Raw genomic sequence first — 25,173 nt, forward strand, 5'->3', positions numbered from 1 at the left:
GACATGATTAGTGTACGTCAGCACAAAAAGCTATACGAAAGAGACCAAAATTAATTAGCTACAACTATCAAATTAAAACAGATCAAAATTAAGGAGGATGATTTTTATTAATAATGAAGATAAGCTAGAAGGAATACATGCATGTCCTGTCCACATACGTGTCCCTGACAATGATCTCCAAGTTTATATGCACAGACTCGATTGGTTCGGAAATTTGCTTTCGTGGTAATTAATCAAGGATCAACCACTTGGTTTGAATTGGTTAAGACTGAATTTTTGGTCTATCGATCACCATATATACGTGGTGATAGAAACCACCATTGATACAACATGTCAAACGTCAAACAGTGTGCTATCTCTAAGTACAACATAGATTTAATTGACAAAATATGCATGGGCATAAAAGAGGAAGAAGTTTAAGACATGGTCATAATTTAACACTCAATTCGTCCCATTTTGTTAAGCCCATTTTGAGATTTCTAACTTTTTAAGGGAACATACATGTTTTGGAAATCCATACATTTTTTCCACGGACTTTTCAAATGGGACAATGTTTTTTGACATCCCGAAGTGGAGTATAAGATTAATAACAAAATGAAACGGATGGAATAATTAAGAGGTAGATCTCTGTAGGGATTTTTTTTTATCAGCTACAATATAGGGATTAGCTTTTCTTCCTCTTTTGAACATGGGATTAGCTTTTCTTCAAACTCAAGGAATTGAAATCGGTCCACTAGTAGCAGTTATGCAATAATCTACTCCATCCAAATATCCAAAATTTCCACTAATCGGACGGCTGCGAAGTGTTTCTTGACTCCTTGAGAATCTTTAACTGTAGCTTTTGAATCCTGATAGAAAAAAGGAAAAAGAAAAAAAGGTGTCCAAAGAACAAGTGCTTTTGAAGTTTTTTTTTCTGATAAGTCAAAGCTTAATAAACCGACCTTTATCTATCCATGGATTTTTTTTTAATTAATTCCTTGTGAAACCTATGTACCACCTTCCCCATCTAAACCTATAATGAGCTCGGACAATCCGTGAACATGAACTGCACCTCTCTCTCTCTCCGTGAACATGAACTGCACCTCTCTCTCTCTCTCTCTCTCTCTCTCTCTCTCTCTCTCTCTCTCCACGGTTCTGTCCGTCGGCCTAATATTTGTGAGAACATTTCAATCATTGGGACCGTTCATTTGGTTTTATTTTTATCGGCGAACACTGTAAGATTACATACTTACTAGTTCGAACAAGAAAAAAGAACAACTAAAACAATACCCTCCAACAGAAAGTTGGATGGCAACCAACTCTCCACCCACTCAAAGTTTCGATTGCCGAGCCAAAAAAAAAAAATGTTAGAGTAGTTAGATAACTTTCTTTGCACCTCTTTCACTCTCATGCCACATTCAGGGATGGAACCAGGATTTTACCCAAGTAGTGGCGAAATGTATATTAAAAAAAGAAGAAGCATTACAATATTAATAGTCATCAACTTTAGAAAAAATTAAAATAACATAGCTAAAACTATAGTAAATGATGTTTATTATTTGTACATGGAGTGTGAAAAAAGACTAACTTTAATTTTGGGGATTGATAATGCCACTCCCCAAATTTATAATGTCACTCCTCAAATCCCTATATGAATTTTCCAAATTGATAACCGCACTCCCTTTTGGAAGTGGCATTATAAATTTGGGGAGTGACATTATAATTAAATTCCCTTAATTTTTTAGGTTAAATTGTTCTAGGGTTAGAATGTGGAGTTTTTTTTTCTTAATTACACATCATCATCTATATTATTTCACTTTGGCCTAGGAATACTTTTTTGGGTCTCTTTTCTTGAAAAAAATAGAAAATTTATGACTAGTATATAATAAAAAATAAGAAAAAAAACCTAGCAATGGCAAGACTATATAAGTTGGGGATAAAAAAAAATCACATATAATAATTGTATTTTCTAAAATTCTTGGCGTGGCGGCTGTCGCCACTAGACCCCCTAGTTCCATCCTTGGCCATGTCGCGAGGTAATGCACTCACACATTTTGACTCCTGTGGCTTGTTTATGTGGCTTTGGGCCAAAGGCATCTTCGAGATCATCAAACATGTCAAAAATCATGTTGTGAGGATACTATTTTATATGATTTCGAAACACACGTTTTTGAAAAAAAAATGAGTTTTTGATCTAGTGTTGCAATTTTTTTTCAAGACCAATGTGCTCTATAGTCATATCAAAATGCCATCCGATCAATATAAATTTTGGTTTGACTGATGAAATCGACGAAGTCTAAAACATGAACGGTCTCGATCATTGTGAATAATGAGATGGTCTCAGAAAAAGGACACATAAATGGGTGAACGAACTGTCTAGTCAGGCTGAGGGATTGGAGAGGATCCAAGTCATATATATATATATATATATATATATATATATATATATATATATATATATATATATATATATACAGTCATTTTCAAATAAGGAGGTCCTTATTTTAACTATTTTAGTTAAAATAAGGACCTCTCCATTTCTCCCATTTTCCGTTCGAATTTCGATGATCCGAGCCGCTCAATGTGTTCAGAATATGATTTTAAGAGTGCCCGCGAGGAATCAGCAAAAAAAATGATCGAGAAGAGCTTCATCCGAGCAGTTTTTATTTGAACCGTTCGATAAAAAATAAGGACCTCCTTATTTGAAAATGACTGTATATGAGTCTCCTTCTCCTAAGGACCACTTTAACTTAATAAAATAAGGACCTCCCTTTCCCGATAGAATTTCGATGATCCAAGCCGCTCAATGTGTTCAGAACATGATTTTAAGGGTACACGCGAGAAATCAGCAAAAAAAATGACTTGAAAGGCTTCATCCGAGCAGTTTTTGTTTATTTTTTATCGAATGGTTCAAATAAAAACTGTCTGTCTCTCTCTCTATATATATATAGACACACACACACTCCATATGACTTGTGGAATATAATAATTTGAAAATTTTGCAATCACACCATTCTTGTTTTGGTTTGTTAACACGAATATAATTATTTGCATACTGTTGTTGCATCGACAATATGTCAAAATATGTACACTATTTTATTAAGCTCAAAATTATTTGGAGTTGACATAAAGTGGTGTCACTCTTTCTTGTCCTTTACAATTTGTAATATTAATTAATATTCTTTCCACCATTGACATTATTGTACGGGGATCTTGTAATGTGGGGTGCACTAAAGAGCGGCATTGAAGTTGTCCGTGTCGGTAATCAATAGTCTAGGTCTCATCTTGGTAATGGACGACTTGGGTTTGTAGAAGCCAAGATAAAGTTTGAACCATTAATTGCCGAACAGACGGCTCGGATGCCGCGCTACGCCTTGTATAGGTGTGCACTACATGATTTCCAAATCCGTATTCTATAGGATAATAGTTTTGATCACATATTTTCCTCACACACACAAACACCTTGTAATACTACCTCCGTCCTAAAAAAAATTGTCAGGTCCGCAAAGAGAACTTAAAAATGCTGTATTTTTGTCAAAAAAAAATTCAAACTTTTTGCCTCTAGTTACTAAATATCAATGAGTTCTTTTAATTTATCAAAATCTGTTTTTTTTTAATGTTAATAAAAATGTCCTTTTTTGTAAAGTTATTGTCTTATGGTCCGAACAATCTTTTTAGGAGAGATAGAGTATACAATTGAGCTCATACAATTATATCTACACCATTCTATCGAGCTAGCTCAAACAATTTTGTGAACTTGAACTATACTCTTCATAATGCATGTATTCTATTAATTAAGGCCAAACAATTACTCCTATCAACTTGAGCTATTACCCCTCTCTCTCCCTCTCTCTCTCTCTCAACAGATGTTGACGGAAAGAAGGTCAGCTTCAACTTCCTTGGCATCGGAAAATAGGTCACGGCCTGTGCCGCCTTTGTTGTACAGAAGGAGATCAAGTGATGATATAGACAACTTAGCAACTGTTTCCAGCAGTCTTTTGCCGGCTTTCGGGACCATTGTGGATGATGCTAATTCTCTCCACCTCAGGAAATATATCATCGCCCCATTCGACCGTAGATACCGGTACGTACTGTTCCTTCCCTTCCCGAAATATTCTTCAAACCAACGCATACACAAATATTCTGAATAACGAGATTTTGGACCTCTGATGTCGCTATTTACCTATTTATTGGCGATTTCTTTCCGACTCAGCCGTCATATGACCGAATAACTGATACCGTGATGTATCTTGTCACACACAGACGCATATATGAGTGTGTGTGTATATATATATGCGCGTCATATCATGTACATAATTATGTATGTATGGCGTAAAAATATGAAGAGAACTGGAAATGTTGGTCTGAGTAAGGTTAATTTATGTATTAACGTACTGTTAATATCTCGAGCAGAACCATCTGTGTTTTTTTTTTTTTTTATAAGCAAATTTTTTTTTTTATAAATTTTTGTAAAAGATTACAAAGATTTAATGGATCGAGAGTACACCGGCGAAAACGCCACCCGAGAACCAAATCAAAAGAAGGCAAAGAACCGACCAAAAAGCCAAAGTGAGAATTTACACTGAAACAACCTCTGAACACCCCAAACACACTGAACAAACTAAGACAAAAAAAAAAGAAGAAGAAGAAGAAGCCAAAACCAAAACTCAAAGAGAGCAGAACCATCTGTTAACGAATATAAAAAACTTGAACGTTTTTCCAGTAAAAATCCTTTAAACACTATCTTATCATTATTATACATACATACATATATATAGACACACACGGTTCGTTTCAAATGAGGGGTCCTTATTTTAGTTAAAATGCAGACCCCTCCTTTTCAGATTGAATTTCGATAATCCAAGCCGCTCAATGTGTTCAGAACATGATTTTAAGAGTACCCACGAGAAATCGACAAAAAAAATGACCGGAAAGGGCTTCATCCGAACAATTGTGAACAGTTTTTTATTGAACGATTCAAATAAAAACTTCTCAAATCAATCCCTTCCCGGTCATTTTTTTCCCGATTTCTCATGGATACTCTTAAAATCACATTCTGATCACATAGAGCGGCTCGGATAATCGAAATTCGATCGGAAAATGGGAGAAATTGAAAGGTCTGTATTTTAACTAAAATGAGGACCCTTTCATGTGAAATGGACTAATATACCTATATATATATGTGTGTGTATGTATGTATGCATTTATAAATTTGTAAGGCATATTTGATCTCTTTTTACAAATTTGAAGCATGAGTTGTATTTCAAAGTTTATCACTTTCTAACTATTTTTGGACCAACCAGAAAATGAAGATATTATATATATATGAAAACAGTATAATAAAAGTAGACACTATCGGTCTAAAAATACAAAAACAACAAAATCAAAAAAAGAAAAGCCGCTTGGAACCACGACGTTGCAGCTGGACCCGTAAAACACTCATGAAGATGGGTTAGAAAAGCCAAAGTTGAGTGACCATATATGAACACAGAGCAAACCCTCCTCGATCATGACCCGCTGCACCAACTCGAACTCGTCCCGCCGCAGACTGAAGGCACTTCGTCTCTGGTGAACTAGTTTCAAAAAAAAGAACCTAGAACCCTAGATCTGACTGCTGAATCCAAAAATGATGAAGAGAATAAGAGGTCTCATCTCCCGAAGGAGAGAGTCTCAATCACTTGACAACCATGTGCGTAGAAAAAAAAAGGGGAAGACAGGAGAAGCCTGGAGAAGGGAGATTGAGAGGCGAAAATGAAGAAAGATGGCGAAAATGAGCAAAAATGAGGGGGGGGGGGGGGGGGGGGGGGGGGGGGCCCACCCTAGAGTTTCTCTCACTAAGGCTCCGTTTCAGAACGCCTTCTTAAAAAATAAGTACTTATTTTACATTTTCAAACTCAAAAATAATATAAATGAAAAATTATATTTCAATTTTTTTTTCACCATATAAAAGATCTCAATGAGATTTATCAAACAAGATCCATATTGATAGGAAAATTATTTACATAAACACATGATTTTTTAGCTTGAAATTGCCTTCTTAAAAAATAAGTGTTTATTTCCGTTTTCGGAACGAGGCCTAACTCTGCTTCCTTTCCACGCAGAACTCCAATTTCTAACTATTACTACAACTATAGTTCAGCAGTTTAAGGTAATAACCAATGGAAAGTCTTGTATTCTACTTGTGCTGAAAATGGCGCCAGTCTTGAGTAATTATTATGCTCTTCTAGAGCACCATCACGTGATGCTTCAGGATCTTTACTATCACACATTCACGTGGGATCCAGAACAAAAGTGTATAGACCTCACGTGAATGTGTGGTGATAGAGTCAGGGACAGGACCCGAATTTCTTAAACGTGGTGGCTGAATTATGAACAACAAATTTTAAAATTTCAAGGTTCAGAAATCTAATACTCCTCGTCCCAATTTAATTGTAATTTTTGGAAGTTCGTGCCACTTTTTAATTAATTATATCTTGTAATTTATAATGTTTTAGGTGATTTTGAAAACATTGAATTATAGAACAAATCGAGATCTATCAAATAAAATTCATATTGGATATAAAATTCATTACCACTTTAAAGATATAATTAATTTTTTAATTCAGTTAGAATAGAATTGGGATAAGTAAATTGGGACGGAGGGAGTAATTTACTTGGTTTGGGTTTTGAAAGAGTTTTTGTTGGGTAATGAGTGAAAAAAATAGAAAGAGAAATGAGAGTAATAATTGAAGAGAAAACTGATTGGAGACCGCGCGCAGAGAGAAAGAGAGAGGGGGGGAAGGTATGTAGGGGCTGGGGTGGCCTTGGCCCCACCTAATTTCACATTTTGGAGTATATTTTACAAATTTTTTTGTATAAATATTGATAAAAAAAATATAAAACTTACAAACATAAATAAAGTTAAGAATAATTTTTATTTCGAGAACACTAAATTATGGTGAATGATACTCCATTCGTCCCTAAATAAGTATCCGGCGCGCAAACCTAGTCCTTTAAAAAGATGCATTTGTTTTGTTAAAAAAATTATTATTTTTTCACAAATCAATAGATGACAATAAGTTCTATTAGATTGTGAAAAAAATTTAGATATTTTAACGAAAAAACATGTATCTTTTATAAGACTTAGATTTGCGCGCTGGACAATTATTTAGGAATGAAGGGAGGATCGTGCAATAACGATAATGTGTTTGCTAAATTATATGATAACAACAATGATTGAGATTAATCCTTCAATTTATCAAAATCGTCCCATGGATACTCGAATGAGTGGATTTAGTCTTGAAAAAATCATTGAACCAAAATTTCTTTAATATTTCGGCCCCCTCCGATTTTGATTCCTGGCTCCATCGCTGAGAGAGAGAGAGAGAGAGAGAGAGAGAGAGAGAGAGAGAGAGAGAGAGAGAGAGAGAGAGAGAGAGAGAGAGAGAGAGCCAAAACGGACATAGTCTAAAGCATTTTTAAATGTTTAAATAACACCCACTACCAAAAAAAATATAGATGCTCTTAACAAAAAAAAAACTAATCTTAATATTTAAAAAATAAAACCCGAAACTACGTGGGGCCTTAGCTCCCATAGCCCTCTCATAGTTCTATTTATGTTAGAGCCCCTAAAAACACCATGTGGCGTAGTGGAAGAGCAAGTAATAATTTTTCCGAGTCTTGGGATGGGGGTAGATTGGTGCATTCTTGGTGTTAGGTGGGTCCAATGTGATCCAGAAGGCTGCCCGCCAGAGTTTGCAGTTTTATTTTAAAAAGGTTGATGCATATTATTGTGAGCTCATACCAAACTATGGTTTTTGTACTAATGCATGTTCGTACCTGAAAATACGACCCGAAATTAGTTTTGAATAAATTATTCAGTTTTGTCCCTCTAATTTTTTGAAGGTCTCTATTTGCAAAATTTCAATATGCAAAAAATGAACAGCTCAAGTATATCCTCCGGTTAACTTTAATCAACATATAAACAAACTGTAACGCCCCCAATTTTGGGTACGTTAAAGAAGACATTTTCATTGAAAATTTAAATAGAGTCTGGCTCAATATTACAACATAATTCTCTCAAGAGTACTTTATTAAACAAAAGGAGGGTAGACTAAGGTTTCTATCTACTACTCCGCTTCTTCTTCCATTCTGGCCAGCTCTTCGGCTCTAAACGCTTCTAAGGTGTAAAATTCACCATGTTCATCTATAAAATCTGACACATTATACCGGCGTCGCCACCAATATAATATGTTAGGGTCACCAAGAGTAACACCGTGAGCTACGAATGCTTAATAGAATAACCCATGCCCTCTAACCCTTAACTTACAAACAATATCAACAATTTCCCCACATAGTGCAAGCTTAACTAGCCAAAATAGTTAACAATGACACATCTACATTCGATATTCAATCAACATTGGTGTCCAAGATTCTGAGTTTCTCCTACGCGATTCATCGTAGACCGTGTCTCCATTTTCACTTTTCATAACCAAATCAACATTTTCAAAATCCGTTTTTAACACACCCAACCTCGGTTTCGCTGTTCCGGTCTCCCGAGTATCTTCACAATGGTTCCGCCGCACCGGGTTCCCATTGGCAACATTTTGCATTGGCTCCTCTCCGCGGATAACCAAGCCACACACCCAACCTTGGTTCCGCCGTTCCGGTCTTCCGAGTATCTTCACAATGGTTCCGCCGCACCGGGTTTCCATTGGCACACAAAACACACACCACACAATGGGCTACCATGTTCGGCCACATTGCGGTTTCCAAAATATTTCACCCTTTCAAAACACGCCTTTTCGTTAACCATACCCTAGGTGTCATGTTTCTAACTTTCTCGATTTCTGCTTCGCCTCAAACCTTGCCTTCAAATATAAGGTTGAAAACCCCAAGCGTAGGGCTAGATCGTCGGTAGCATAATATCCGAAAGTCCGGGATCGTACCCACAGAGAATTCGAATATAGCTTACTTGGATTGTAGGTTTTGTATGGTGGATTGTGGCGTTTAAGACAGCCAACTTAGTTTTACTTCTAACGGTGGAAAATTACCAAGGCAAAAGACTGGAAAACGCTCGATTAACTTAAAGGAGGCAAGTTTAGGGATCGTCTAACCCTTGACAAAGGATATTACCGGTTCTCAATATAACTCAGGCGAGAGCCACGACCGTGTGCTAACGCCCGGAGAATTTAGCTTTAATGACTACGTTTATCAAAAGATGTGATTAACCGGAATTAAATCAACCTATTTTTTGCTAATGTATCTAACACGTAGGGGGCCACGAGCCTTCAATATGTCGCTTGCCAAGACCGCTTGACTAAACTTCATACCAAGGAGTTAACACGCCTCGCTTAGACCAAAAAGGCTAGGTTAATCCGATTCCAAAAACCAAGATTTAAAGCCCGAAGGTTTGAGAACCAAATAACCACTTAAGTACTCGGGAAAGATTACCCCGAGACTTGGCCTATCAACTACTCACACATAGCTAAAGCATGAAAGAAAGCATAAAAACAAGACATGACTTTTAACCGATAAAAACGAAAACAAACTTGATATTATAAAAGATCTAGTCCGTAGGAACAACTTTAATAAACGAGAAATTAACAAACGAGAATTACTTACTTGAGTTCTTAAGGAAATAACTTGAAAAGCTTAAAAGACCATTAATGGAGGAAAAATAAAAGCTATTAAAGACCTAGATACAAAAGGGAGAGAGGAGACCCCTATTTATACACAATGGGTTTCTCTCTCCTCAAATATCTAAAAACATACTATAAAAGGCAAGTATTCTTTAAATGGAAAGCCCAAAAAGTAGCAAAATATTTGGCCGAAGGCTCTCCGTATCGATACAGAATAAGCAAAGTATCGATACCACATCGTTAAGCTGAAAAGGCCAATCTCCCGTAACAATTCCGTATCGATACAGATTATGGCCGTATCGATACGGGAAGCTCTGCTTGGAAAGGTAACAAACGCGTATCGATACGCCTTAAATCCGTATCGATACGGAATGCTTATTTCTGGTTCTTCAAGCCAACCTCCCAATCTTGACACCCGCCGACCGTTGGCTTGCCCGATGCTCCTCGCCTTCGTTCTTTGGTCACTTTGGCACAAGTTCCACCGAGCGATGATTCTTGAATTAACTTGGGGGTTAACTTTGCACTCAAAATACGCCTTTTAAGGGCATTTTGCCTGAAACACTCAACAAACTACCTTACGAGCAATATTGACTAAAAACGACAATAATAGCTAAAAGCACTTCTAACTAACGGACGTAAGCACCACGATCAAGCAATCTTAGGTGCGTATCACACCCCCCAACTTGAGCGTTGCTAGCCCCTAGCAACAAAATAGAAACTAAATGAAATAAAGAACGCCTGTCCATCCTTCCGACAGAGCTACTTAGCACCTACTCAAACTGCAACTAATTGGCAAGAGTTAAAATAACTTAATTATTCCAAAACAACTCGCAGCCAACAATTTAGCGATCAACTAAATATTGAGCAAGTTATAATCAAGTATCCAAAACGAGCGCCAAAAGACAAAAGACGGATACGAAGCTATAACTTAACCAATTCCAACCAATGTAACCATATCCCACAAGAAGGGTGCTCGAATTAGGCACGGGGAACAAAAATACCATGCCTTATAAGTGGAGAGCACCATTAAACAGAACTTACGACTAAACGATTGAAAACTGAATTGCCGAAAGAAAGCATGCCACAGACTAAATATACTAACTATCAGGTAATAAATCGAAATGGAATCAAGGCATATTAAAGATCTACTAAGGGCTTCATAGCATATATTGACCTTGGTTTTAAATCAAAGAACGGTTAGCAAAACAGGATGGCGGCCATATACTAGCTTGGTTCAACTACCCTTGGCCGCCTCCAACTCCAACTACCAAGTCATAGGCCACATGCCGGCCTCAACAAAAACTTACTAAACTATTAAGTTAGAGTTAAACTAAACCAAACTAAACTAAAAACAACGAAATAAAAGATAAGAGGTGGGCTGTCAACCACCAAGCACCCCGACCAAGTTGAGGGATTTCCAACTACTCCACCAAACTACTCGTCATCCACAAACACAGGCTCCTCCCCAGCAAAATCATCACTGTCCTCATCAGGCTCCTCGGGCGGTGGTACATATTGCTCACTGGCTTGCCCCACTCCTTGGCTCAGAACCCAGTCTAACTTATGATCAATCTTTCGCTGCCTCCTTGCATTGGCTCGGGTCTCCTTTTTCAGTTTCTTCAGGCATCCCATAGTGGCCACCCCTTGGCAAAACAACAATTTGTTCCAAGCAGCCGACTTTGCACCCTTTGGTGGCAAAGTAGTCAAGTACTCCCCACGTGGGGCAGCAGCAGCAGTAGGTCAAGACTGAGAGATACTCCGGGTGAGTATGGAACTGTTTATATCCCCCGGATTGAGCTTTTCACGCTCCGGAAACTTGGAAGCGGGAACCTTCTGAGCCAAACACATAACGGTCACCAAACATGGAAAAGGCAACCTAGAGTTGGTTGGGCCTTGGCTTTGAAGTCAATCATCTCCTGAAATATAACCTTTGCCCAGTCACACACCACATTTGGATTCATGAACGCGTGAATCATTCCCCCCTCGTAACTATCCGGCTTGTTCTCCGTCCCCCTCGGGTTGAAATTGTGGTGCACTAGTTGATTAACGAGCCGATAAACTTCCTTAAACTTCCCAGGCACATGAGGGAGACTTGCCTCCCTAGGATTTTTGTACAATTCCTGAACAACGGTCTCGTCCGCCACATACTCCTCATCGAGATAATTCACATCGTCCGCGGGTGGTTGGCGGTAATTCAAAACCCGTGCAATAAACCCTGAAGTCACCTCGATAGTAATCTTCCCAATTTTTGATGTTACCTTGGCATCATCCTTCTTCTCATCCTCCTCAAGCGGAATTTTCATGTTTTTGTAAAATTCTACGACAAGCTCTTTGTTGTAACTAGGGTTAGGGGCAAGGTAGTAAGACAAACCTTGGTCGCGGATGCGACGAACAAACGGATTCTCGATACCAAGGTTGTCGACGTCAACATGTCGTTCATTCTTGAACCCCCGGTTCCGAATCCCTTCTTCCCATTTCTTTTGAGTTGCGGCACGAATTTCAGCCTCCGTCCTCCTCTTAGCCTGGCCTCGCTTTTGCGGGTTCGCAATCATTTCCTCCTCCTCTTCCATTTCCTGCACTATCTCCTCCGCTTGTTGCGAAGAAGAAGCCGGAGCCTTGCCCTTAGAAACCACAGTCTTTGTTCTCACCATTGCATGCAAAACCTACCAAACAGAACAATATCCCAAATCTTGAAACAAAATACTACAGAAAACAACCCAGATTGCAGCCAGGAACGCGCAAATTTCAACAAAAACAGGCGGCCAGACAGAATCCACAACACCTCTGAGTTGTACTACACAGATTCTGCTTCTAAACTTAAGTACACAAATGGTAACTTCGCTATGCAATTCCAGTCCCAAAACCAATCAAAATTTCAAAAATCTAGGAAACAGGGGTTCATGGGTGATTTCGGAAGTTGGGGTTTAGAAACATGGTAGGATGGTTCAAAATAGCAATGCATGGCAATATAGTGGGTAATCAAGGTTTGGAGTTAATATAGAGGAAGAACAATGGGAGATGATGCGCATAAAGAGAGAGAGAGAGAGAGGATTTACCTTGGTACGAGTAGGATTTGACTTGAAATCCTTGAAAACCTTTGGAATTCCTTGAAAGCTTGGAGTTTTGATGAAAGATTATGGAGTTTTGGGGTTGATTTTGGTGTTTTTGGGGTTGGGTTTCGGTGAGCTTGGGCGGTTATGGAGGGTTAGTGAGAGAGAATGGAGTTTGGGAAGATGAAGAGGCCGACCTTAATAACTGCAGATTTCGATTTTAACCCACGCGTATCGATACGGTCCAAAATCCGTATCGATACGCAGCTCTCTGATTGGCCACGAAACAAACGCGTATCGATACGCCTTACGGGCCGTATCGATTCGGGTAGCTTATCTCCAGAAGTTCAACTTTGCCACCCTATAGCCAATGCCGACGCCCAGCGCCACCTTTAAGATACACCCGGAGCCTGTAAACCTGAAGTCAGCCCCAGCAAAGCTTAAAACCAACTTCCACCCAAACATCCGGTTTCCTATGGATAAGAGTGAGACGCGGACTAGGCTTTATTTTTAAAGGACAATGAGATTCTCTTGTGGTTTTAATCAAGCAAAGATGGCCTTGTATCATTTCTTACATATGCCATAGATTCCGAAGCGATTTAAAGTAGATAACGAACATGTTTAGGCATGACATGAGATTAAAACCTAACTAAGAATATACTGAGAACAATCAACGGGATATGGGTCAAACCTGCTCACAACACACTCAACACTTAATTTCTCGCCCTTTAGCATGCATACGAGTTGGACAGAACAAGTTTAACAAAAATATTTACACGAACTCTTGTCAATTAATAAACTATTGACCAAGTGCTAAGTTGATCCATTCCACTAACTTGTAATAACGGAAGGATTGATCTACCAAAAACGAAAAATTTAAACAAAAAGCATAAAACATAAATATCCGATTTATGTCCCTCCCCCCAACTTGAAATATGCTATGCCCTCATAGCATGGAGAACAACAGTAGGGAAAAAGGAACAAAAGATCGTACCTATGGGGGAATGTCAACCCCCTTATACCTCGACCAAGTTGGAAGTTTTTACGTCACCGGCTCCGTTTGTCATCCGAACGGCTTCCAAGGTCGACTCCTTCGGCTCTTCCAACGGAACCACAGCTAGTCACACAGGATCATGGCCAAAGCTTTATTGGACTAACAACCGCGACACGTAATCGCACCCATGCTTAGGGCTCCTGAATGCCTCAATCACTCCGACGTTAGATCCAATCCACCAAGGCTGGTGTGGTAGCACGTACACCCTACAAAAGACTTAAGCTCGAACTACCTACTAAGAGCCAAATGACATTAGAACCGCCCGGCTCGTGTTATCCGGGCGCCAACAAACATATATACAAAGAAAAACAAAGGACACCACCCGATTTTCACGCAATCTCACGAGTCATACTTTTCTTCCCGTGTCTCACCAAGTAGGCAAAACGCGGGTGGCTATACTAGACCATCAAAGTTGTTACATCATGCCCGAAGTAAAATTCACCGCTTGACCTTGCCAAGCAATTAAGCCCAGCGTTCCCTATGATCAAAACAAAGTGATGCAAGACAGAGCCTAATGCCAAAGCCCGGGAATATCAAGCCGCACCCAAAGACCTAAATTGCCCCCGATAGGGACATATCTGGTGAGCATGGATCGTTAACGGCAAACTACGACAAAGAAGTACTAATTAAAGCCCGATACAATGATGCGTTGGTGAAATCTTTTGGTGAGAAAATCCCGAAACATGAGAAATAAGAACAAAGCAGAAACGCAGTATTTACAAATGTACAAATATACAGAATTTAATATCAGAGCTCGGAGCGTCCAAGTCACAGCTGGACTCCGCCAAACAATAAAGTCCAGCGTCCCCTAAGATCGTAACCAGGCAGGCACAAGATAGAGCCAAGTGCAGTAATGGAGCACGGGAATATCAAGGCCTAACCTAAGATCTATATCGCCCCCGTTGGGGCTAATCTGGAAGACGTGAGTGGTTCACTGTGAATTACTCCTATCAGAAAAGCTAATGAAAGCCCTATGTCACTGATATTAAAATTGCCCTTACTAACCGGAGCTGGGCACACGATCCTTTTTTTAGTAGCGGCGTGCGGAGCTACATATACCCAAGTCAATGGAGGGTACCCCCTACCCGGGGGCCGGGTCCGACAAACAGTTAAGTTCAGCGGTTACGCTTTCGCTCCCCGTGCAAATTAGAGTAACACAAGCTAAAACGAGGGGCCATCCGTGTAAAACAGGATCGGCCAAGACCTCATCGGGTTCGCCAGCTTCAAAGCCACCAAGGAAAGGCTTAAGCCGCTGACCGTTAACTTTAAAAGAGGAATCATTACGCATGCTCTCTACTTCTATTGCCCCGTGAGGGGACACATTGTTGACAACATAAGGTCCGGCCCAACGTGAGCGCAACTTCCCGGGATGCAAGTGCAATCGAGAATTATACAACAAGACTTGCTGACCGGGCTCAAAGTTTTTAATCACAATCTTATTATCATGCTTGGCTTTGAGTTTAGATTTGTAAGTGCTAGAATGGTCGTAAGCATTGTACCTCAACTCCTCGAGTTCCGTCAATTGGAGCTTGCGACGGGCACCGGCTTGTACCATATTGAAATTTAGTTTCTTAATGGCCCAATACGCTTTATGCTGAAGCTCGACTGGCAAGTGGCATGCTTTCCCGTAAACCAACCGATAAGGTGACATTCCCAAGATAGTCTTGTACGCAGTACGGTAAGCCCATAAAGCATCGACCAAACGAGTTGACCAATCTTTACGGGTAGGATTAACCGTCTTCTCCAAGATATGTTTAATCTCTCAATTTGCAAGCTCCGCTTGGCCATTTGTTTGCGGGTGATAAGCCGTTGAGACTTTGTGAATGATGGAATACTTCCGCAAGAGGGCCGCAATGGATCGGTTGCAAAAGTGGGACCCTTGGTCACTAATGATAGCCCTGGGCATACCAAATCGCGCCAAAATGTACTCACGGAGAAATTCAACGACCACTTGGGCATCATTAGTACGAGTGGGGATGGCCTCCACCCATTTGGAGACATAGTCAACGGCCAACAAGATGTAGAGGTACCCAAAAGATGTAGGAAATGGCCCCATGAAGTCGATACCCCAACAGTCAAACACTTCAATAATCAAAATGGGGGTAAGCGGCATCTCATTACGTCGCGTCACGCACCCCAGAAGTTGACAGCGCGCACATGCCCGGCAGAAAGCAAACGTATCCTTGTACAATTGTGGCCAATAGAATCCGCACTGTAAAATCTTAGCGGCGGTCTTTTTGAACGAGAAATGGCCGCCACAAGCCTCCGTGTGGCAAAACTGGATAACACTATGTTGCTCAGACTCGGGCACACAACGGCGAACAAGTTGGTCGACACAATACTTAAACAAATACGGGTCGTCAAAAGAGAACTGTTTCACCTCAGCCAAAAACCGACGCTGCTCCTGCAAATTCCAATGTCCAGGCATAAGACCGGTGACTAAGTAGTTCACTATATCCGCGTACCATGGAGCCGTAGTGATGGAGAACAGCTGCTCATCGGGAAAGGAGTCACCGATAGGAATGTGCGATGTATGATCTTCGAATTCTAATCGAGATAAGTGATCGGCCACCACATTCTCGACACCCTTCTTGTCCTTAATAGTGAGGTCAAACTCTTGTAGGAGTAAAATCCACCGAATCAAACGCGCCTTGGCATCCTGCTTCGTAAAAAGGTACTTGAGAGCCGAATGATCGGTGTACACGGTAATCGGAGCCCCCACTAGATAAGGCCGGAACTTGTCCAACGCAAAGACTATGGCAAACAACTCCTTCTCCGTAGTCGAATAGTTCATTTGAGCCTCATTGAGCGTCTTACTTGCATAGTAGATAACGTACGGCTCTTTCCCTTTCCTTTGGCCCAAAACAGCTCCAATGGCGTAATCACTAGCGTCACACATGAGCTCGAAGGGCAATTCCCAATCCGGAGATCGCACTATAGGTGGAGAGGTGAGACTAGACTTTAGCTTGGCAAAGGCGGCCTCGCAACCCGGCGTCCACTCGAACGGCACATCTTTGGCGAGCAAATGACATAAAGGCCGGGCAATTGCACTAAAATCTTTGATAAACCGCTGATAGAAACCGGCATGCCCCAAGAAAGATCGGATATCCTTCAAACACTTTGGAGTCGGAAGACTCCCAATCAAATCGATTTTTGCCCGATCCACTTCTATGCCTTTTGAAGAAACAATATGGCCGAGTACAATGCCTTCGGTCACCATAAAGTGACATTTCTCCCAATTCAGCACTAGGTTCTTTTCCTCGCACCGGGCTAATACTAACCCCAAGTTGGTAAGACAAGCCTCAAAGGAGTCACCAAAAACTGAGAAGTCGTCCATGAATACTTCCATAATTTTCTCCACCATGTCACTGAATAAACCCATAATACACCGCGAGAAGGTACCGGGGGCGTTGCAAAGCCCGAACGGCATACGACGATACGCAAAGGTCCCGAATGGGCACGTGAAAGTAGTTTTCTCTTGATCTTCCAAGGCCACCTCAATCTGATTATAACCGGAGTACCCGTCCAAAAAGCAGTAGAACTTGTGCCCGGCCACTCTCTCCAAAATTTGATCGATGAAGGGAAGGGGAAAATGGTCCTTTCGGGTACTGGCGTTCAGCTTCCGATAATCAATGCACACCCTCCAGCCAGTCTGAACACGCATTGGAATAAGCTCATCCTTGTCGTTTTTCACCACAGTCACCCCAGACTTCTTTGGCACCACTTGTATCGGGCTCACCCACTTGGAATCCGCTATCGGGTAAATAATGCCAACATCCAACAATTTAAGAACTTCTGCTCGCACCACATCCTTCATAATCGGGTTTAATCGTCGTTGAGGCTGGCGAGAGGGCTTAACATCCTCCTCCATGTAAATGTGATGAGAGCACAGAGATCCATCTATTCCTTTGATATCGGCTATGGACCATCCAATAGCCTTTGAATGTGTCCTCAACTTAGAGAGTAATTGAAATTCCTGAAGTTCGGTGAGAGCGGAGGAGATCACCACCGGGTATGTTTGGCCTTCGCCAAGATAGGCGTACTTGAGGGTATCAGGTAGTGGTTTCAACTCAAGCACTGGGGGTTCCATGCTAGACGGAACGGCTCGCTTCTCAATAAAAGGCAGCTCCTCAAATTTTGGGACCCACGGGGTTATACCACACATCTCCTCCTCATCTAACAAAGAGCACAAGTACGCAACCTCAGGGGCTTCAAGAAAATCGGCCTCGGCAGAAGTCAGTGCGAGTTCCAACTGATCTTTGCAAATAAGCGTAGTGACGTGGTATTGAACAAGTGAATCGACCATGCTTACTCCGCACACATCCTCGTCATCGCCCAACTGGCTACCGATATGGAACATGTTGACTTGCATCTTCATGTTGCCAAAACTCATGTTAAGGCGGCCATCCCGGCAATGAATGACGGCGTCAGATGTTGCCAAAAATGGCCGGCCAAGAATGATTGGAACGGACGATTGAGCTGCCGGTACCGAGCACGTATCAAGAACCACGAAGTCGACTGGGTACACGAACTGGTCAACTTGAACAAGAACATCTTCGACCACCCCTTTGGGAACTCGGATACTCCGATCTGCCAGTTGTAAAGTCACCCGAGTTGGCTTCATCTCTCCCAAACCAAGTTGTTCATAGACCGAGAACGGTAGGAGGTTTACACTTGCCCCCAAATCGAGAAGAGCCTTTTCACAAACTTTACCCCCGATGGTGATGGATATCGTAGGACAGCCCGGATCATTATACTTGGGCGGAAGGGTTGACTGGAAGAGTGAGCTCACTTGTTCAGTCAAGAACACCTTCTTCTGCACTTGGAGTTGCCGTTTGTGAGTGCACAACTCTTTCAAAAATTTGGTGTATGATGGAATCTGTTTAATAGCGTCAAGCAAAGGAAGGTTAACCGTCACTTTCTTAAGAACTTCATAGATATCACTGTTCCAATTCGGCTTGGCAGGCGACTTAAGTCGGTTAGGATATGGAACGGGAACGGTGAAAGCGGGCGAACCTCGACTTCTTTGGCTTTTCCCTTTTCTTCTTCTGTAAGAACCGGTTTGGGAGATTCCCCATTTGGCACTGTGGGCTTCAATAGTGCCGGAAAAGGTAACAAGATTTGCGCAACCGGCGGCTCCACTTGAGCATTATCAACCGTCTTCCCACTTCTCAACGATATTATGGCCTTTGCTTGCTCGGGGAAAGTCACCGAAGAGCCTTGTGCAAAATGTTGGCCTTGAGGGTTTGGTTGAGGTTGGGTAGGTAGTTTTCCTTTCTCTTGTTGCAAAACACCGATAGCCGTTGTTAATTTACCCACTTGATTCCTTATGTCGTTCATCGCTTGGGTAGTTTGCTCATTAGTGGTCGTTTGCATTTGACAGAATGCATTCAGAGTATCCTCCAGAGAATGTCGTGGAGGTGGGGCTGGTTGCTGCTGAAATTGATTTTGCCCTTGGAATTGGCTCGGTGGTATGAATCCTGGCGGGCCTTGAGATTGTGCCGGAGGAAAACGTGGCTGACCCTGAAACTGAGATTGGCGCCATGTTTGATTCTGAGAAGGAGGAGGACCTTGAGAAGTTGACGAGCCGGCCTCATTCTGGTTACTCCAACGGAAAGCCGGATTAGATCTCAACCCCGGATTATAAGTGTTGGAATATGGATCCCAACGTTGATTCAGTGCACATACTTCTTCAGGGAGTTGATTATAGTGTTGTCGAAGGGTGGGGATGGTATGACAGTTGTCGGTCGAATGACCCGTAGTCTCGCAAATGACATAAACTTCTTCCACTTGGCAAACCTCTTTCACATCTTTCACTTCTGTCGCTTCTTTCGCTTCTTTTGCTTGGACCGAATCTAGCTTCATTCTGTCCAACTTTAACGATAGCTCATCCAACCGCGTCTCAAGACCGTTCTGCTCATTCACTGAAAACTTACCGGAGCCTCCCGGTCCTTGATTTCTCATAGCTTGGTCACCCGGATCAATGTATTGCCAAGTTTGAGCTCTTTCGGCCAAAGCATCTAAGAATTCCCAAGCGGCGTCGGGGTCCTTTCCCATAAAGTCACCGCTCCCCATAGTATCCAAAAGCTGCTTAGACTCCCGATCACAAACCAAATAGAAATAGTTGATCACAAGATACATGGGAAAATTGTGGTGTGGGACAGCTGCAAGCAAATCCTTGTAACGCTCCCAATACTTGTAGAAAACCTCCCCATCTTTTTGCTTGAAATTCTGAATTTGATCCATGAGGAGCTTGGTTCGGCTGACCGGGAAGAACTTGGTGGTGAACACATCTTGTAGTTCCCCCCATGTGAGCAAGGAGCGGGGCTTCAAAGAATGGAACTACTGCTTAGCCTTGTCCTTGAGCGAAAAGGGAAATAGCTTCAGGCGAGCTTGATCTAGCTGACCCAGTCCGGTCACAAAGGTGCTAACGATAGTTTCGAATTCCCGAATGTGGGCATAAGGATCCTCCAATTCACGCCCCCGAAACTCTGGGATAACCCAATGGTACTCTGGCTTGAAAGCAAATGCATTGGCGGCAGTGCACGTGGGAATGGTTATGGGGGAGACATGTGGACCTCTTTCTGGCGTTAAATACTCGCGCAAAGTGCGAGCTGCTGGTTGATCTGCCATTGGGCTTAATGGAGGTGATAGCTCGCGAGATGCAGATCGATGTAGCCGATTCGATAAAGGGCTACGATAGATATTGAGCATACAACCTGCATAGTCCAATAAAGCAGACTAGAGGGGCTATGCCGCCGCCTCGTTCACAAACAGTTTTGTGGGGTTATGCCACCACCACAGCTATATAAGCAATAATAAATAGAAAGTAAAAAGACAATTGATGCTCGACTAGCTTCGTTAAACCTCAAGTCGAATTGGTGGCTCAGTTAGAGGTACAATGCTTCGCCTTCAAACCTCGCCTTCAAATATAAGGTTGAAAACCCCAAGCGTAGGGCTAGATCGTCGGTAGCATAATATCCGGAAGTCCGGGATTGTACCCACAGAGAATTCGAATATAGCTTACTTGGATTGTAGGTTTTGTATGGTGGATTGTGGCGTTTAAGACGGCTAACTTAGTTTTGCTTCTAACGGTGGAAAATTACCAAGGCAAAAGACTGGAAAACGCTCGATTAACTTAAAGGAGGCAAGTCTAGGGATCGTCTAACCCTTGACAAAGGATGTTACCGGTTCTCAATATAACTCAGGCGAGAGCCACGACCGCGTGCTCACGCCCGGAGAATTTAGCTTTAATGACTACGTTTATCAAAAGATGTGATTAACCGGAATTAAATCAAACTATTTTTTGCTAATGTATCTAACACGTAGGGGGCCACGAGCCCTCAATATGTCGCTTGCCAAGACCGCTTGACTAAACTTCATACCAAGGAGTTAACACGCCTAGCTTAGACCAAAAAGGCTAGGTTAATCCGATTCCAAAAACCAAGATTTAAAGCCCGAAGGTTTGAGAACCAAATAACCACCTAAGTACTCGGGAAAGATTACCCCGAGACTTGGCCTATCAACTACTCACACATAGCTAAAGCATGAAAGAAAGCATAAAACCAAGACATGACTTTTAACCGATAAAAACGAAAACAAACTTGATATTATAAAAGATCTAGTCCGTAGGGACAACTTTAATAAACGAGAAATTAACAAACGAGAATTACTTACTTGAGTTCTTAAGGAAATAACTTGAAAAGCTTAAAAGACCATTAATGGAGGAAAAATAAAAGCTATTAAAGACCTAGATACAAAAGGGAGAGAGGAGACCCCTATTTATACACAATGGGTTTCTCTCTCCTCAAATATCTAAAAACATACTATAAAAGGCAAGTATTCCATAAATGGAAAGCCCAAAAAGTAGCAAAATATCTGGCCGAAGGCTCTCCGTATCGATACAGAATAAGCAAAGTATCGCTACCACATCGTTAAGCTGAAAAGGCCAATCTCCCGTAACAATTCCGTATCGATACAGATTATGGCCGTATCGATACGGGAAGCTCTGCTTGGAAAGGTAACAAACGCGTATCGATACGCCTTAAATCCGTATCGATACGGAATGCTTATCTCTGGTTCTTCAAGCCAGCCTCCCAATCTTGACACACGCCGACCGTTGGCTTGCCCGATGCTCCTCGCCTTCGTTCTTTGGTCACTTTGGCACAAGTTCCACCGAGCGATGATTCTTGAATTAACTTGGGGGTTGACTTTGCACTCAAAATACGCCTTTTAAGAGCGTTTTGCCTGAAACACTCAACAAACTACCTTACGAGCAATATTGACTAAAAACGACAATAATAGCTAAAAGCACTTCTAACTAACGGACTTAAGCACCACGATCAAGCAATCTTAGGTGCGTATCAATTTCCGTGTCACGTTTTCCTGCATAGACTCCACGGTAGGATTTTTCACAAAAATAAGCATAAATCATTCATTGAAACTACACTAGCAAGATCATTCAACTCAATATTACTAAGCATGCTCGAAAAGATCAAAATATGAATACTTCAAATCAAGCGTTAAAATCTTATCTTTCGAAAATCGTTCTATCTTACTTTTTGAGAAATTCTAAGCAACATATGTTTATTCGGAGTTACCAATCGATTGTTCTAACGTGCTTATACCTCCATTAGTGAAAATAAGTTCGTCAACTATCATGCATTTCAAACGATATAAACGAAAGATAACCTTATATATTCTAAAGAAAACGATCAAGAAAGTTGTACTTTGAACTTACGGACATTCTACTTTTCAATATATGATTCTATACTATACATAGAGTTAGTAGACTAGGGATTCTACCTTTCTTCTTGGCGGTAGTGGCAACTACGGAGGGGGAATGGTACGTCAGACGGAGTAATTTCTTACGGTATGCTTCCGAAAGCTTCGAAAGAGAAAGGTTTCTCTCGAAACTTGATCTTGACTAAAACTACTAGACTTTATGGATCGAAAAGGTGTTTTAGGATGAGTTTCTTAAAGAACTTAAGAAGAACTTCAAGAACAAGGAAGAACTAAGCAAGAACAAGTAAGAACACAAGACTTTCTTAGAGAGAGAAGTTGCTAGGTGAAGGTGTGAGTTGAATGGCAAACATGGGGTGCTATTTATAGCCAAAACTTGGCCTCCTTCTCTCCCTCCATAGCCGGCCATATCTCTCTCTCTCTCTCCCATGAATTTTGCCCCATTGTCTTGTCATTTCAAGCCTTTCAATCAAGTCATAGCCTTCCATGACTTGTCATTTCTATTTTAGGCCATATCCTAGGTCATAATGAAGGATTGTAGTCAAGTCTTGTCCTAGGAAGAGTTACCTTGTAAAAAAGAACAATATAAAAGCCTAGGATTATACTTAAAGTAGTCTAGTCATGGGTTGTCAAGTAGCAAATAGGCTTAAGGCTAATAGGTAGCTTGTAAAAGAGAATAAAACACAATCACACACTCCACCTCCTTCTCCCATTCGGTCTCTCTCTCCCTCCTTGGTACATATATATATATATATATATATATATATATATATATATATATATATATATATATATAAGAGTATATATGCGTGTGTCTAGGAAAGTAAGTCCAAGATTATTAGGTTTAAGGCTAGAACATAGGTATGCATGCATGGCAAAGCTAGCTTTGCTTCCTTTGGAAGCAAAATGATGAGATTTTTTGCATGACTTGTCTTGTCATGCTTATTGGCAAGTCAAAGGTCTATTAACCAAGGGATAAAAATTCCCCTAACAATTATGGACCAAGGGGTAAAGGAATATTGGTAATAATTAGGGTTTGAAATGACTTGTCATGGGGTATAATGATTACCCCTAAAAGTCTAAGGGTTCAATTAGGGTTCGGGGGGTTCAAAAGGCTCCAAGACGGTCAAAAAGGTCCAATTAGGGTTCGGAAAGTGTAACTAGGAGAAATGGTAGTTTGGTTTGTCCAACTAGTCGGTTGGAAGCTAACTGTACTAGCCACGTAGGACTCTTAGTCAAGAAAATATTTTTAAGGGCTTAAATCTAATTATGACGGATTATTAGGAATTAAAAGGGAATTTTAAAAGCAACTCCACGTAATAAAAATAAAAATCAAATATTTGACGAAATTTTTATTTACCAAAAATCAGGGTCGTTACACAAACTAACAACTACATCTACAAAACCAGTAACAATTAAAGTTTGCTAGACCACTTTGTTAAAATAACACACCAAAAACATCCCAAATACTAATCCATGAATTAAATTAATGTCGGGCGACCGAATCTCTCCAATTTTTGCTTTGGTTCATTTTTTTTGCTTTTATATCCACTGGAGGAGTTTCCGCACTTCATTTTCCTTCCTTCCTTCCGGAGAGAGTCGTTTGTGGGCTAACCCAATTCTTATTAGTGGAACCTCGTTTGAATTTGAAATACTAAAAGAGAGAAATCGTCTTAAATTGGAAAACCAAAACTGATATTCTTCAATCCATCATTAATTCCATCCGAGAGAATCAATCTTCACCCTTGGAAATAAGCAACACTCAATTTTGTCCAAAAAGAGAGCCATAATGGACTCCCCACTACCAAAACTCATTAGGAGAGAATCTGGGCTCTAGAATTGAACGAAGGATTATAACACAATTCAATCACAACCCTTCAACCTACAACGAAGGACAATTGTGAGACAGATATTTTGCAAAATCGTTGTGTAATGTAATATAGATTTTTTGTTGTCCTTATATGTGGAATATGTCAAACCGCTTTTTCAACATCTCTCCTAAAATTAATTGGTGTTAGAAAAGACTTCAATTAAATTTTTTATGACATTTAACATCGCACTCGCAAGTCTTCTGACTAGAGTAAATATCATTTTGCAACCCTTATAACTCTACCTCGCAAATAATAGATGCAAATTACCATATAAAAGTCTATGCTTAAAAGTTATTTCTCAATAACTTTTTTTTCATGTCCAAAACTCAGAGAATCAAACATTTATTAACGAGCCACTATAAATTTGTTTTTTAAAAAGGAACGAACCTTATACTTCTGCAAAGTATTGGGGTACTCCTGGAGTACCATGTGGTACTTTTCGCAAATAAAAAATTACCACAATACTACAAGTGTCACTCTTTGTCTCCTAACCACCAAAGAAAAGTGAATAATCGATAATGTCTCTACTGCATGATTTTTGTCGCTACGTAAATGATTGAAAGTACAATCATATTGATTTTTTCTCAGCGAGAGGAATCGAAAAACTAAAAAATTATGATTTTTACTCAAATATTTTTGCAAATATTCAAGATAAAGCCAAACGCAAGACAAACAAATATGAAAAAAATTTAAATAAGAACAAAATGAAAAAAAAATAATCCAAAAAGCCCATAAATCCCTTAGCAAAACTCAACCTTAAAAGAGTGGTTCATGGCCGCTGCAATTCTCGACGGTAGTGATTACTACCAGGTACGAGTATTTATTTGTCTCAATAATTTGGTTGAGAGACCTGTGGT

At 40.6% G+C, this 25,173-nt stretch overlaps 2 protein-coding genes across 3 annotated transcripts in view; both read left to right on the forward strand.

The window, feature by feature from the left end:
- LOC131316032 (potassium channel KAT3-like) overlaps positions 1-25,173 on the forward strand; it is a 110,935-nt gene that overhangs the window by 71,414 nt on the left and 14,348 nt on the right. The window lies entirely within an intron of this gene.
- LOC131316131 (potassium channel KAT3-like) overlaps positions 3,755-25,173 on the forward strand; it is a 34,732-nt gene continuing 13,313 nt past the window's right edge. The window contains exon 1 of the mRNA XM_058345408.1: positions 3,755-4,063. Coding sequence (XP_058201391.1) covers positions 3,846-4,063 — 218 coding nt within the window. The 5' untranslated portion in view covers positions 3,755-3,845. The remainder of the gene's footprint in view (positions 4,064-25,173) is intronic.

This window comes from Rhododendron vialii, chromosome 2a, assembly GCF_030253575.1.
Source record: "Rhododendron vialii isolate Sample 1 chromosome 2a, ASM3025357v1".
NCBI lineage: Eukaryota > Viridiplantae > Streptophyta > Magnoliopsida > Ericales > Ericaceae > Rhododendron > Rhododendron vialii.